At 37.6% G+C, this 16,608-nt stretch overlaps 2 protein-coding genes across 3 annotated transcripts in view; one reads left to right on the forward strand and one right to left on the reverse strand.

Annotated features, from left to right (window-relative positions):
• The window catches only part of LOC128016619 (potassium voltage-gated channel subfamily KQT member 1-like), a 35,098-nt gene extending 24,931 nt beyond the window's left edge, over positions 1-10,167 (forward strand). The window contains exons 13-17 of one of the 2 annotated variants that reach the window (XM_052601269.1): positions 3,105-3,180; positions 4,248-4,342; positions 4,595-4,641; positions 4,831-4,892; positions 8,016-10,167. In XM_052601269.1, the coding sequence (XP_052457229.1) occupies positions 3,105-3,180; positions 4,248-4,342; positions 4,595-4,641; positions 4,831-4,892; positions 8,016-8,231 (496 nt within the window). In that variant the 3' untranslated portion in view covers positions 8,232-10,167. The remainder of the gene's footprint in view (positions 1-3,104; positions 3,181-4,247; positions 4,343-4,594; positions 4,642-4,830; positions 4,893-8,015) is intronic. The other variant, XM_052601270.1, reaches the window with a different exon arrangement.
• Positions 10,168-14,001: 3,834 nt separating this feature from the next.
• Positions 14,002-15,503, reverse strand: LOC128016300 (cyclin-dependent kinase inhibitor 1C). The gene is made up of 3 exons (XM_052600791.1): positions 14,894-15,503; positions 14,681-14,783; positions 14,002-14,461 (listed from the first exon to the last, which is right to left on the reverse strand). Coding segments are annotated over exons 1-3 (621 nt in total). The 5' UTR covers positions 15,411-15,503; the 3' UTR covers positions 14,002-14,460.
• Positions 15,504-16,608: the final 1,105 nt, after the last annotated feature.

Here is a 16,608-nt window from a genome sequence, read left to right on the forward strand (position 1 = left end):
GGCTCTACCTCCTTTAGTGGACTTTGCTATCCTAGGAACTACCAAAAGTCCAGCGTTTTGTGACCTTAGGGTGCGTGATGGGTTGTAACGTGGTAGAAGGCTAGTTAGGTACGCTGGAGCTAAACCATTTAGGGCCTTATAGGTAAGTAATGATAATTTGTAACTGATGCGGAACTTAATAGGTAGCCAGTGCAGAGACTGTAAAATTGGGGTAATATGATCATATTTTCTTGACCTCGTAAGGACTCTAGCTGCTGCATTTTGGACGACCTGTAGCTTGTTTATTGAAGAAGCAGGACAACCACCTAGGAGTGCATTACAATAGTCTAGTCTAGAGGTCATGAATGCATGAACTAGCTTTTCTGCATCAGAAACAGATAACATGTTTCGTAGCTTGGCAATGTTTCTAAGATGGAAGAATGCAATTTTTGTAACATTGGAAATATGATTTTCAAAAGACAAATTGCTGTCTAATATAACACCCAGATTTCTGACTGTAGAGGAAGTAACAGTACATCCGTCTAGTTGCAGATTGTAATCTACAAGATTCTGTGTAGTGTTTTTTGGTCCAATAATTAATATCTCCGTCTTATCCGAATTTAATTGGAGAAAATTCTTTGTCATCCAATCTTTTACATTTTTAACACACTCTGTTAGCTTAGATAATTGGGAAGTTTCATCTGGTCTCGTTGATATATATAGCTGAGTATCATCAGCATAACACTGGAAGCTAATTCCGTATTTTCTAATAATGTTACCAAGGGGCAACATGTATATTGAAAATAGAAGGGGACCTAGGACGGATCCTTGTGGCACTCCATATTTTACTGATGATAAATGAGATGACTCCCCATTTAAGTAAACAAAATGGTAGCGATCGGACAGGTAGGATCTAAACCATCTTAGAGCCTGCCCTTGAATACCTGTATAGTTTTGTAATCGATCTATGAGTATGTCATGATCTATGGTGTCGAACGCAGCACTAAGATCAAGTAAGACTAGAAATGAGATGCAGCCTTGGTCTGACGCAAGGAGCAGGTCATTTGTAATTTTAACAAGTGCAGTTTCTGTGCTATGGTGGGGCCTGAAACCTGACTGAAATTCTTCATACATATCATTTTTATGCAGGAAGGTGCTCAATTGAGCAGACACAACTTTCTCTAAAATTTTAGACATAAATGGAAGATTTGAAATAGCCCTATAATTTGCCAGTACACTAGGATCTAGTTTTGGTTTCTTAATAAGAGGCTTGATAACCGCCAGCTTGAATGGTTTTGGGACGTGTCCTAAAGATAACGACGAGTTAATGATATTGAGAAGCGGTTCTTCGGCTACAGGTAACAGCTCTTTCAGTAATTTAGTGGGTACAGGATCTAATAAACATGTTGTTGGTTTAGATACAGTGATAAGTTTATTTAGCTCCTCCTGTCCTATGGTTGTAAAGCACTGCAGTTTATGTTTGGGTGCGATGGATGAAACTGAAGTGTTAGATGCTGTAGAATCTACATTCGCTATTGTATTTCTAATGTTATCTATTTTATCAGTGAAGAAATTCATAAAGTCATTACTATTTAACGTTGGTGGAATATTTGAATCAGGTGGCGTCTGGTAATTTGTTAACTTAGCCACTGTGCTAAATAAAAACCTTGGATTGTTTTGGTTATTTTCAATGAGTTTGTGTATATGCTCTGCCCTAGCAATAACATACAATTGTTAAATCAAAACTTTGTTATTTACAGCATAATTCCAAACTTCTATTTTTGGTACACTAGTTTTGATTACTTAAATTTATCATAATTATAATGTGTAGCCGTTCCCAAGCATTTATATATGCATGGAAATAAATCATGAACTAAGTTATACTACGTATGCAAAATAGTATCAGATTTTGTTATCAGAAATTTTCCATTACCTCCTTTCCTCCACTTTCCTCCTTTAACTTGGCACACATTTGCATTGCTGTGGGTATGATAACGCTCAAAGCTTCTGAAGGCTTGCTATTTAACCACTGGCAGTATAACCCAGAGGGACGCTGGTTGAAGTCTAGAGTGTGGCACCAAAGAGCAGTAAATTGTCAGTTGCCTGGAGCATGGCATATGCCTTATTCCTCATTTCCCTGTAGCCTGCAGCCAGGGAGAAACCAGAAACTGTCAACAGCCACGTCCATGAAGTCAATGAGGCTTGATAGCCTGCAGCCAGTCTACTGCTAATGCATTTTAAAGAAACTAGTGAGAGTGCGCTCCATCTTTTGTCAGAGTGACATGCAACAGATCCAAGTCTTGGCATGCTAACATGTTACAGGCACGTTTCACATATACTCCCACGCGGGAGCTGACGTGCAAGGGAAAGTGTACCTCTCATACTTCATCTTTCTTTGAGACTATATCCCATTCCCCTAGATAACCCCGGGTCTCCTGGGAGTCAGTCCCCTTCCCCCCACCAAATCTCAGCGCTGTGGTTTTTGAAACCTTTGAAAAGCAGAGTGAGCCTTGTATTTTCTCTTAGACACTGTGTCCTGGTCGTGACCCTTGTGCTCAGTGGTCACTTGCAAAAGTCCTGTCTACATAAATAGCATCTGGAGAGGCTTTGGGCTGCACCTGAAGGACCTGCGGGAGACTGATAGGATTGTTTTGCAAATTACATTGAAAATGAGTTAGTTAGGGGCGGCATATGCAACCATAATATCAGATACCACATTTATCACCACAGACAAAAACATCTACATCAAAAATGTAGTTCTTATTTCCGAAAATGTAAAACTTATTTGATAATCTTAGCACTTAAAGGGATAATTCATCCAAAAATGAGCCTTCATGTCGTTCCAAACCTGTGTGACTTTATTACAGAGTCATATAAGAGAACATTTTGAAGAATGATCTTTGCCCATCCAATGAAAGACGGTGATGTCCAAAATATCATTGCCTCTCATTGTAAGGGGAAAAAATAGACATTTTTGAAATGATCTTTGTGTTGCACAGAGGTCCTACAGGTTTGAAATGACTTGAGGGTGATATAATGACATACTTTTCATATTTGTGTCAACTATCCCTGTAAATGGGCTTTAAGTATCTCTCTAATACTAATCATGACACAAAAACACACAGGTTGCGGGATTCCCATCGAGCAGCCATCCGTGTGATCCAGAGGATGTTCTACTTTGTGGCCAAAAAGAAGTTCCAGGTAAGATTTTCTTCTTCTGTTTGCAAGCACAACCGAAATGCAGACTTGTTTCTCTTGGTTGTGGTGTTTAATGCAATTTTATATTTGATGATAAAGAAGCTTCTAAATTCACATGTTTCCAGTAATTAGCATTCCTTAATGAATTTCAGTGTAAGTCGTGAGGTGTTTTTTGAAACGTATGGAAGGGAAGATCTTGAGTTGGGACTCATTCAGTAACAGCAGATGCTCTCCCTCAAAAATACATGATGATGTCAAAAGATTACCTTAATAGCTATCCTGGACACTTCCTTCTTCTCCTTTAAGCAGCTGTGCCACACTTGATAACTCGTTATTGCACTTTATTTGTCTTTTCTCTTTGCCCTCCCATCCCCTCGCCATCCTTTCATTTGACCCACTTGCCTCAGTCACCTCTCAATCCCCTTATTTTCCCCAAGTCCTTCTCCCCTCCTCTCACACACTCTTGTGACACAGAACACACACTTTGGAGAGTCTGTCAGATGCTGCTGGCTAGATTTGCTGTTTCTGATGTCATGACAATGTTTACCCTCCTTTGAAAGACTCTAGCTTCTCCTGAAATGGTTCATTTTTGCCAAAGATGTGTGAATGTTTGGCTATTTCACTGACGCTAATCAAACCAAGCTTACGTTCTGTAGCAAACGTGAAGTTTCACACATCTTTCCCGTGTTAGTCAGGAAGCTCAAATAAATGTAAATAGTCATAAGCATCATCACCTGTTCTCTCTCTCTCTTTCTCTCTCTCTCTCTCTCTCTCTCTCTCTCTCTCTCTCTCTCTCTCTCTCTCTCTCTATATATATATATATATATATATATACTGTATATAAGCATAATTTTCTTAAATATATACATATATGTGTTTGTATTTAAATATACAAAATGAATACAGTGCACACTCATATATTATATAAACATAAACTTCTATTTTAATTTTTATAATCATATGACAGCACTTTTATACATTATATATATTGTAGACAAATATTAAATTTTGTTATAATTCAAATATTATATTATATTGGCAGTTTTTTGTATGTATTTGTGTTTTTGCAGCAAGCACGTAAGCCGTACGATGTGAGGGACGTCATTGAGCAGTATTCACAGGGTCATCTCAACCTCATGGTGCGCATCAAGGAGCTCCAGAGAAGGTGGGATAAGGACTCACTTTCTATCAGTTAGCAGCAGCTTAAGCTTGTGTTGAGAAAAGTGTTGACTGTAACATGGTATACATGAATGACATTTTAGAGGTATAAGAGCAATATAAATGACAGTTCCATGACCTCTGGGTAAACAAAGCTGGGAAGTTAAGTGTACATTCATCCCTGTCACTATTCCTCTCACATTTCATCTGCCATTTCTGCACATGAACATTTCACATGCCGCACGCTTGGCCCTGACAGACTGGATCAGTCCTTAGGGAAGCTGTCTTTCTACCAGACAAGTTCAGGTAAAGCTGAGCCATTCTTTACACTCTCTGCTCTCACATTCCTTGACCCCACACCATGTTTTGCTACAGCTTGACCCCTTCGTTGTTCTTAATTTTGCTGTTTATTGTTGTCTTGTAGTCTTAGTGCACATTCGTGTTTATGCAGGGTGTTCATTATGTTTTTCTTGGCACCATTCTCATCTCCTTTAGAGCGCATAAAAGACAAAGGCATAAACACTATTGGCTCCAGACTCAACAGGATGGAAGAGAAGGTAAGCGCTTGAATATCTTTGCTGCAGCCAGAGTAGGATTTAGCTAAACTTAGTGAAAAGGACGTTTATAGCATTTTGTCTTGTAAAAACACAGGGAAAACATGTCTTTACCTTATTATGTGAAATATCTCTTTAGTTAATACCGCGTGCTCTTGAATTTTACTGAGAAACCATGCAAGAAGTCTCCCATTAGTATAACAATAACAAGTTCCAGTTCTTTAGTTCTTTTAGCAAATGCACACAGCACAATTGGTTCGGCAAGGACAGATAAAGATCTGTAAGCTTCATTCATCAAGCCTTTAACCTGGAGGCAGAAGGAACCTCTCTCTTTCTCTGCCTTCGATCAAACATCACTTTTTGAAGACTTCTCAAACAGTCTCTGTGAGTGATGTGTGCTGATAAGGGTGTTAAGACTTTAAAAAGAACAGCTTTCTGGCTTGTGTGTGTATGTGTGTGTGTGTGTGTGTGTGTGTGTGTGTGTGTGTGTGTGTGTGTGTGTGTGTGTGTGTGTGTGTGTCTAAAAGTGAGAGGTCTGTTAGCCTCTCAGAATGAAGGGGATTCTGGAGCTCTACAAACGCTCACTCTGCTCCTGTTCATTTGCCACTCCAGCCATAAATCCTTTTACAAACAGCTCTCATCCCAGACACAAGCTCCAAACAGTGTACACACTTGTTCACATGATCTCTCTCTCACATACTCACTCACTCATTCACTTTCTCCCTCAATGTTTCTCCTAGATGTTTGAGTAAGAAACAAATCGACTCATTTTACGAAATGCCTGAAAAAGGCCTGTGTTAGGACATTTTAAATTCTTTACTAAAAATGCTTAGGAAAACATTTTAAGAGAAATTTGATCTTTATAATGGTTTTCATAGCTGACGTATCTGTAGGGATAAATTGCATCTTGTGCTGCCTTGAATTTATTTATATTAAAACATTAAAAATAAATGACTTTAGGATTGATTTGATCCCATTGACTGACTTCTTGTAATGTTAGGCCCATTTTTGTGGCAACGATAGTGATTGATGCATTGAGTAACCAAATTAAGCATTTCCCAGCAGGATCCACCGTCTTCAACTTTTTACTGTAAAGAACTGTTTGAAAATGTGTCATTAGTTGTACAGGCTGTGGACAGGATACCCTACCCCTTTACAGTGTCATTCTTCTTCCCATAATTCTGTGGTAAACAGGAAGCAGGCAGTGTCTGGCATAAACAGGAACAAATAGCCTTAACATTTAAGCAAACAGCCATCTGAAGGAATTCTCTACTGCACTGCCCTCCACTCTGACTGAACTCTCTGCACATTAAGGGCTTTTATTTTTTTCTTATTTTTGGGAAACAGTTTTTCATTTCTCTTCTTCTGTGTTTCATTTAATCATATACACTGCTGTTTAAAATGTTTGGGTTAACTCTTTTTTTTTTTATTAAAAAACAAAAAACAAAACTATCCTACACTTACCAAGGCTGTATTTTGTTAAAAATACAGTAAAAATACAGTAATACTGTGAAATATTATTACAATTTTAATATATATATATATATATAAATTTTATAATGTAATTTAATCCTTGAATTACAAAACATTTCTTGCTTAAGGAACATTTCCAATAATTATCAAAATTGTAACCAGTTGTGCTGCCTAATATTGTGTAAACCATGATACATTTTTTTTTCTTTTTTTTTTTTAATTCTTTCAGGGAGATTAGAAAGTTAAAAACAACAGCATTCATTTGAATTATAAATATTTTATTACATTATGCATGTGCATATACATGTCTTTATTGTTAGTGAATATAACATATTTAAACTTAAACCGTAAAAAATGTGTGTGTGTGTGTGTGTGTGTGTGTGTGTGTGTGTGTGTGTGCGTGTGTGTGTGTGTGTGTGTGTGTGTGTGTGTGTATATAATTCATTTATTTAAACTACAGACATGACTGTGTAACTTTATATAGTTTTGCCAACAAAATATATTTTCCCATCAAACTACAAGTTTATTATATTCAATAAAGACTACTTTAGGTTTATAGGGGCAAATCTGTAAATGTGATATTATATAGTACTATGACAAACTTGTAGGTGAGTGCGAGTAAATTATGACAGAATTTTCATTTGGATGAATTCAAGATCTTGTTTTTCTCTGTGGATAGCAGTGTGCATGTTTGCATTCATGTCTATATGGGGAACTGCTGTATATGTTTACATGCTTGAGCTTCCTGCCCATACTCTGTATGGTGCTGTGTGTTTGTGCATGTGTGTATGTGTCTGTATGTGACTGTGGTGCCACTATCATTGTGTAAACTGTGGTTCAGCACGGAGACACTCGTCTGGTTATTTCTAATGGAGTGTAGACAGCACTGGCTCCACACGTCACTTACCCTAAACCCAAGGGAAAGAACCTCAAGACATCTGGCTCCCCAAATGTAAAATTATAAGTATTTCTCTGACAGTTTTCTTCCTTTCAAACATGAATCCCTTTAAATATTTAACAAGAAATCCCACTGGTATTGAAATATGTTGGTTTCTATGAACATAGACAGTAACGTAAACTACTCTGACACACTCTAAAAAATATATCTTTGAAGTTGTAAATCAAAAAAAGATTATTGGAGGACAAAATACTATTTCAGTCTGTCTACTATAAAATGTCACATTTAAATTACTTGCAATTTCCTATTTATTTCTCAAAATAGTTAATGAATATGTCACAAAAATGGTCCTCTATTTCAATGTTAAATAACCACAGCCCTGATGATAGTTTCCACTCAATTTCACATTGATATTCACTTTTAACAAATGAGTGTGGCCTAATCTTTTCATGTTTCGACTATTCATCATCACCTTATTGATTAAACTGTAATCCCATTTATAACATATAGAAGATTGGATTTATTGCCTTTGCTAGTCAAGTCAAGTCACCTTTATTTATATAGCGCTTTTAACAATACAAGTCTATTCTAGTCTATTTGTACAGATGGGATCTTGTATCAGTTGCTGGTGTTTAACAGCATGCATTGACGGTTTGGCTCTTGTTTATGACGTTATTTACACAGACGCTGTGACTACGTTATTTTAGACACTGGTTTGAAAGATGTGCTGAGGCCACACACTCGTTTCCCCACAGATCACACACATGGACAGGACCCTGAACAGCATTGCAGAATCTCTCAACCTCATGTTGGCGCGAGAGAGACGAGGAGATCTGGCCAGAGGGAAGGAACTGCGTAGCAGCTTCCACCGACAATCGGCCACCTTCAGCCTTTCAGTGCCGTGCAGACAGGACAGCCTGTCCAGCTCAGAGCAACTGTCCACAACAACTGTCATTCACGAAGACAGCTGAGCGAGTCACTAAAGAATCACTAAATCACAGAGTGCCTGATATACTGGGTCAGTTTTGGCTAGAATTAATATAAGAGATTAGGTATGGCTCGGGTTCAGCATCAGCTGATTTTAAAATATGGTCTTGTTTGACTATTCCATCTTGAGAATTTGAATTGAATTTCTTTTGATGCAACAAGACATGGACACATATTTTTTAGCATATCATTGTTTGTTCAGTTTTTTATTTTAAACGAAGGTATTTCATACTTTGTGTGATAAGTTTGACTCCTTCCGTCCACTGTTAAAATTAAGGGTTCTACAAGGGGGATTTCATTGAAGAACCATTATTGTGTTCCCAAAAGAACCTTTCAGTGAACAGTTCTTAAAAGAATGATTGTTTTGAGTGAAGAACTTTTTAATAAATTAAAGAAACTTTTTCAATTATAAAGAACCTTTTGTACAGTGGAAGGTTTCCATGGATGTTCCAGATGCCAGTAAAGAACCCTTATTTTTAGATGTGCAGATATGAACATTGTGACATTATTTGGAGTGTTATGAATTGTTGAATGTTTTTAAAGGGGTAATGTGACGTTGCTAAAAAAGAACATTATGTTGTGTATTTGTGTAATATGTGTTTATGCATTTTAAGATAAAAAAAAACACATTATTTTCCACATAATGTATATTATTGTTGCTCCTCTATGCCCCGCCTTTCTGTAACACATACATTTTTACAAAGCTCATCGTTCTGAAAAGCGAGGTGTGCTCTGATTGGCCAGCTACCCAGTGCACTGTGATTGGCTGAATACCTCAAGCATGTGATGGAAATGTTACGACCCTTACCATACTGTGATGGCGTCTCCTGGCACGACGAGACAAAACCAATAAAACCCATTAGGTCCAGTGGGGACATAATTACTGATTATAATGACTTATACTGTGTTTTTATGCATTGCGTTGCGTATGGTGCCGGGTTAACAAAAAAACATTTCTGCATTTGTGATTGGAGTAATAACAAACAAGCGCTACTCTACACTGCTTAAAACTCGTGTTTGAATCATCATTGGCAAATTCTTTAAATATAAAAACATACTTACAGGCTGTGAGTCAGAAGTGCCAGACTGTCCACGCAAAGGTGTAACTCCTCGACTTTATAGAAGCAGCCTTTGAGCACGGACCCATTGTAGGCTACTCTGACGGGTTAGGAAACAGTCCTCCATAAAATGCGTAACACACTGCGGGCTTGAGTGATGAACGGCCGGCGGACTTGAGAACGATGCAGCCAGCAGGTTGCGGCAACCACATGTGACGACCACGGGCTGAATTTTGCTTTGTCCTCGTTGAACGCCAATCCACAGTGCAAGGTTGATGTATTTCTTCCGCGAACAGCATGAATCATCTCTAGGCATGACAAAACAGATATCATCCCCTTTTGGAAGGCCAAACAAAGCAGTTTTGCTTTCACAGTGAAACACACAGCATCTATACAACATGTCGGTGGTGCCAACAACAATACTACAGCGAGAATAAAAGTTCTGCCTTCTTTCTTTGTGTGAACATTTGGCTGGTGTTTTGCAAATCTTCCCACACAGAGACATAGAGTTATGTTTGAATGAGCGATTTTGGGGAAGTATGGACAAGACTTAACTTTTATAAAATATATCACTTTGGATTTGAGACTTAAGTCTTTGCAACTTTACAGATCTTCTTCATGCACCAAGAGCTTGTAACCTTTCAAAGAGAAAGAAAAAATGTGAAATCACATCATATGACCCCTTTAAATTATTTCTGTTGACAGGAACAAAAAGTGTGCTCTTTGCTCGTGTTTATAAATCACTAATAAGCTTTTAGAGGCTCACAGATGTGTAAATACTGTTTCAGAGCTTGTGTCCTCTCAATCAGGTTTTTATTTATGTTCATTCACTAATATGAATACTCATTTTTGTAAAAACAAATAATAAATAAATGCTGTATCCTACAAAAACTACTGATTCAATTCCCCATTCAAATCCTAACTGTGATTGTTAAGAAGTGCTTTTTCTTCTCACGTTTAAAAAAATGCAATATTGGAATTGAGTTCCTAAATAAACTTCTTGTTTCTTCTTACTCATGTCTGCAGTAATTTCTGCAATGTTTCCCTGAGGTCAAACGTCTTGGCTGTTCAAACACAAGTGTGTGCAGTCCAGCTTCCCGCTCTTTTCCTTCACCATCAGGCCAGAATAGTGCTATTTATGCTGGTCTGGAGGCATTATGGCATTCAGGAACAGTTGTTGTCTTTTTTCTAAAAGACTTTCAGTGACACTTTCAGAATTCCTTTGGAGCATCCCGACATATCAATGACTTATGCAGCACACGACCATATGGGGAGCACTGTGACCTCTGATCTTATGACAATGCATTTGCTCTCAGGGGTGAGGGGCTTTGTTGCTATGGGGATGACTACATGTGCACCCTCTGACCTTATCCTGGGCAGGAACACGGCTGTCCACTCGGCTTTTGTTCATGCACAGCTTCGCGTATGGACCATTGTCACCTGTAATATGTGCAACAAATCAGACATTCCGTCACATACGCATTCCTGAAATGCATGACGATTTTGTCTTTATTATCTCACTCCTGTTATTGAAGGCTTAGGATTAAATATCAGGAAAGCTGAAGTAGCAAACCAGAATGTCACCTTGTTCTTGAACCATGTGTGCCAACTTAATCTTAAGTCAATAAAACCAGCAGATACAAAACATGATATACCATATCTGGCTTATATAAAATAAAAAATAAAAAAAGTCCCATAGGGAAGAGGAATAAAAGAAGTGTCTGATACTGTATAGAATATACCTCCTCATGACAGGACAACTATGTCAACAATAGAATCAACAGGACAACAGTATTGGCAGACACCACAGAGAGCAGGCCTGCTACAGAGGGGGTCTGGCCCATATGCCGCCAGATAAATGATAAGCCTTTGTTATTCATTTAAAAGGACGTACTGCTGTCACTGTCTCTAGGACCGCTGAGGAAATTTTGAGACCAAATGCCATTAATTCTAGCTAGTGAACCCATAGAGGTGTATCCAGCCTTGAAGACACAGCTTGCCAGTGCCTCCTCTATATTTATGGGTTTTATTAGTGAAAGAGAACCAGCTCTGAAATAGAGAGGGCTACAACACAGAGATGAATGGTTTGATGGTCTTGTTGCAAATTGCAGATGTTTGTGGGTAGCAATGTTGGGAAAGTGATGTCCCTGTTAGAGAAAAATAAATGAATGGCAATTGAGGGGGGACATGAATTGTATATATATGTGGTATCTTCTTTTTATTATTATAGTACTTTGTCTTCTATAAGTGAATTAGAATTGATTTTTTTTTTTTTTCATTTTTATATTTTAAAGATTGAAAAAAAAACTCTCCTAGTCATAGGCTACGCTAATTATTAGATTTAAATTATTTATTTAAATTACTTGATCATATATTGTAGATTATTGCGTACTCATACAGTATTTTGAATTCAGAAGTTGCACACTATTTCGTAGTTTTAAGTCAAATAAACGAGCACCATTTAAATAATGTTTTAGTCCGAATAAAAGGATTCGAATCGAACTCTTAACTTTATTTAATTATGTACAAACTGCATGGGCTGAATTGATGTGTCTCTGTGGGATTTGCTGATAAAAGTCGATGTCCCATGAGCCTGAGGTAATCCATCTGGTCAGGAAACCCAGCTGAACTATAACGGAACATATTGGAAACCCTGTCAATCTGGACATAATGATTTTAGTGTAAAAGCTCAAATAATGAGGTCCGAATAAACCCTGGGGGATTCCTCACATTAAAGTCACACAGTTATGTTTATTAAAACCCTCGTTTTCATTAATAATCATGAAGCACGATGGTGTCTGCTTCGCGAACATATAGCCTAATATGTTTTAACGCGAAACATAACTAGAAAGAAAAAAACATTCCGGTAAATAGAATAATTTTACCTCTTGATCATAATTGGTACCTATTACATAAACTTTTATACAAAATTCACAATACACGAGTATAGCCTACTTAGGTTACATCAGTAGTGATTAAACTCCTCAGATGCTGGCCTATTTGTAAATAACTAGGCTAATAATTAATAATATTATTAATATTTGTTATATCATTATAGCTAGTTAATTACGTATACATTGCATGCATATTTGGGCTATTTAAAGTGTTATCCAACAATCTTCATGCAATCGCGTTTCAAATCTCATCTCATTCGTTTCTTGTGAACGATGGCCAGTCGCTGCATGACGGACTGGAGTATCTCTGTTTTCTTGCACACGACTAGATACGGACTAGAAACAAAGGCAAACAGGATTTGTGAGCACCGAGTGCTTCTATAAGAGCACAAAGCCTCATTTGCAGGTGAATGCGATGGCACTCGCCTTTAGCGGCCTTTGTTCCATTTCGCCTTTTTTGGTGCCAGATGGTCATGGTAATGGGGAACTTCTTTAGAGAGGTTATTTCTGGCGAAACACTGGTAGGCTGCTCTTCACCAAACGCGAACGACGCAAATTAAAGGAAAGAATTCTGAGGATAACAAACTTCGATCGGCTGAATTTATATATATATATATATATATATATATATATATATATATATATATATATATATATATATATATATATATATATATATATATATATATATATAATTCATATTATGTCCTGTTGCTTTATATATATATATATATATATATATATATATATATATATATAAATAAATATATATATATATATGAAGAGCTCAGATGCAAAAGCCTCTAAATGCCATCTGAAATTTTCATCTAAAATTAGGATTTTTATCTTTATTTTATTTTTATTTATTTATTTTATCTTTTTTTATTTAATAGCCTGGCAAAGGAGCTGCACATTGCCATTAAAGTAAAATGACTTTCAGATATATATATTTTTTTTATTATTATTTTTTTTTCAAAGTTAAAAAGGTCTTCGTTTTTCGTGTAAATTACAAATAATAAACTAGATCATTTCTGTTGTGAATACAATCTCTTTCATCCAGTTTTCGTTTCTTTTCAATTTATTATCAGTTTTAAAAAGCTGTTCATGACAAATTTTTATGTCAATTGATTTTTCGTCATTTGAAACGCAATTGATTTAGGATTCAAGCAGCTATAAGTTTGAGTCTGATACTTTTAAAATGGTCAACGAATCAAAAAAAAAATCAAATTGGAATAGATAAAATATTGCGCACCATTAGATTTCGTTTTGGTCACTGTTTTGTTTATATCGTCTTTTTTTCTCCTATCTCAATGACATTATAAAGATCTGGCGTGTGGTGGTATAGTCAATGTTATTCACAGATAGTGTGTAGGTAAGGGGGAGGGGAGGGGAGGCAGGTGGTTGGCGTGTAAATAGAAGAAGCCCATTTTGTTCAAGTCTTGGTAAGTGTTTCATTAGCGGGATAGCTGAGAGGGTGCTGAAAATGAAGGTCTTATGTGGACAAAGCGGGGTTCCAAGGGCACCTGCCTCCTTCATTATGGAAAGAAAATGGCATTTAAATCCTCCCTATAGCACGCAGCTGCCCGCGTATCCCTCCCCACAAACACTGAGGGCGGAACAGCTGAGTCCCTCCTGTTTAGAGGCCAAGCTCTCCTCTTTTTGTCACAGGCAAAATGTTGATGCCACAAAAGTGTATGGCAAACATTTTTTCTTTTCTTTTCCCGTCTACCCACATCCCATGATCCACAACAACGTGTCTAAAACGGTCTACATAACTCAGGAACACACATGAATACGACAGGTTTAGCAAAAATATAATTTAATTTACACTTTGATTCAAAGATACAGCGTGAGCTACATAATATACTTTAACAAACACGGCTCAGAACAATTCTTTGCATGATGTTGCAATTGCAAACAAAAATTAAATAAAACACAACATAAAATATGGCCAAAATGATAAAAACAATAACAATAGCTGTAAATAATAAAGAGTAACCGAGTATTATAAACATAAATAAAATAAGTTAGTATATTTAAGAAATCAAACAAACAGGTATTGCTCTATTTAGAGCAGTGTGGTACAGCCCTCTACACAGTTCAAAACAAACGAAATATCACATTGCACCGTTTAGACATTGTAACACTGCAACAAAGTCTGTGTTTTATTGCTACATGAGAAAGAGTAAAAGTGTGTCCCCTTGTTTCCTTCATCCGCTCTGCAGATAAACACAGGTGGACTGCTGCGTGGAGTGCAAACATCTATAAATCAAAGAAAACGAGAATTTAACGTTAGTTACACAGCTAAACAACAGCTTTAAATCGGCTAATACAGCGCATGGACATTTAAATGAAGGACTTCGACTGAATTCGTTGTCGTCAATTAGTTACAAGTTTACTACAATTAGTAATAGGGTAATAAAAATAACAATAATAATGATTTATTATAACAATAATAATGATTCCCGGAGCTGATCGTACCATCGTATTGTTTTACGCGGCGTCACTTCAGTGCTGGCGGCTTGATGCGCGCTCCCGTCATCCTGCTTGGACTCCGGGGTCCTTTTTCTTTTTGGGAAGAAGTCTGGTGGAAATCAATATTAATAGCCGTTAGACATGTTCGCTTGCATTTCACATTAAATATATTGATCTTTAAACAGTTTCCACTGTTTTCATCTATAGTTTCCAGCTTACCTGTGATCTGTGGCGTGCTGTGTCTGGGGGTCTCTGGGATGAGGGACCTCTTGCGCGTGTTTCTAAGGACTGGAGAGCGAGCTGGTCTTGAGTTGAGTGTACCTGAGAGGTTCTCCTGGTTGAGTTCTCCGTGTCGACTCGGGACGTCCGCGGACTCTACCGGACCCCTGGAAACCCCATGTAACCCGCAGTCAACAGCGATGGACGCGTCTCCTGTTGCCATAGCAGACGCTCTCTTAATTTGGACTTTATCCTTGTAGAAAAACGGTAATGTGTCTTCAGAAATCTCCTCCCACTCGTAATCTCCGTTCAAAGGGGAGTTGGTCTCAAAGTTAAAGTTCCACCGGCTCTGGTCCCGCTCGGAGATCTCCTGGAGTTTAAGTGTCGTTTCGCAGTGCAGCTCCTCGTGATCCACGGATCCGAAAAGGTTACGGCAAACCTTTGTTCGCGCGAGAAGAGGAAAGGTCCTCCGTGCAACATGACGCTCCAGATTGCTTGACACGTCCACGTTTGCCATGATGCCTAAAAGTCAATGCCGTACGCCGACGTTTGTTTAGTTCTTGCTGTCTGTAGTCTGTTTATATCCGTGCCGGTGGTTAAAGGCCAGCTCTGTACGAGCAAAATCCTCCGATTGGCTAGACGACCACCACGCCCTGTGTGCCCCCCCCCCCCCCCCAAACCAGTATCAGCAAAGTGACCTTCCCCCCTCACTTTGAAAATCACGGCCACTGTGTTAATACCATAAAATACATGTAAAATACGCGACTGTTTTCAGAAAATAAGAAAAAATAAAAACAAAAGGAAAACAAAATAATAGCCTAGGTCTCTCAATATACTATACAGCAACAACATGATAAAAATATATATGCAACATAAATATTAAACCAATATAAAATTGTATTACTAATAGCCTTTATTAAATTAATTATAAAAAGTATTAGAATATTTCGAATATTCGAGCGAAGTCTGCCGTATTTATTATCATCTTCATTAACAACAATGTCATCTTGTTCATAAAGTGTATACGTGCTGGCTCAGTTTCAACATTATATCATTTGGTGTAAATTATAGTTATTAGCATTCGGTGAGGTTTTCTCCCTGATACCGACTGTATCTCTTAAACGATACATTTAGTTCCAAAATATTTTTAAAAATGGTGCATTTTAAAACAACACACCTTATGGTTTACATTGTGTCTTTACTATTACCTTAAATTTAGTAAAATCTTTAGTATAAATTATTAAACAAGCGTTGAATGTAAGTATGATAAATACCGAAATCGAAGTGACGCACACAAATCTAAACGCTGAATCTAAATCAAGTCGCGACACTTCTCAAATCCGCGCGCACTTCTGTAGTCGCTGCCGCTGGGCGGTGCCCACAAATGGCGCGCGAACCTCAACCAACCAGGTGACTCGGGCGATGACGTCAAGTGCGTTCGCAACATGGCTGCGATGCGCGTGACTGAATCTGAGAGGACGAGATCTGCTTCACGAAGATTAAAAAAAAACTAACTCGAGACGAGTAACACTAATTGTCCACCCAAATACAAAATGCTAATTAAGTTTGAATAATACATTCAAGTTATGCACATTATGTGCTAATAGGTTTACCAAGATAATGTCAATATAACAACAATTACCGCTACACATAGTTCGCTCTGGGTGAGTGCTTGTCTGCAGGCCAGCAACTCATCGCTTATTAGCGGTATATAC

This window comes from Carassius gibelio, chromosome A7 (genome assembly GCF_023724105.1).
Source record: "Carassius gibelio isolate Cgi1373 ecotype wild population from Czech Republic chromosome A7, carGib1.2-hapl.c, whole genome shotgun sequence".
Taxonomy (NCBI): domain Eukaryota; kingdom Metazoa; phylum Chordata; class Actinopteri; order Cypriniformes; family Cyprinidae; genus Carassius; species Carassius gibelio.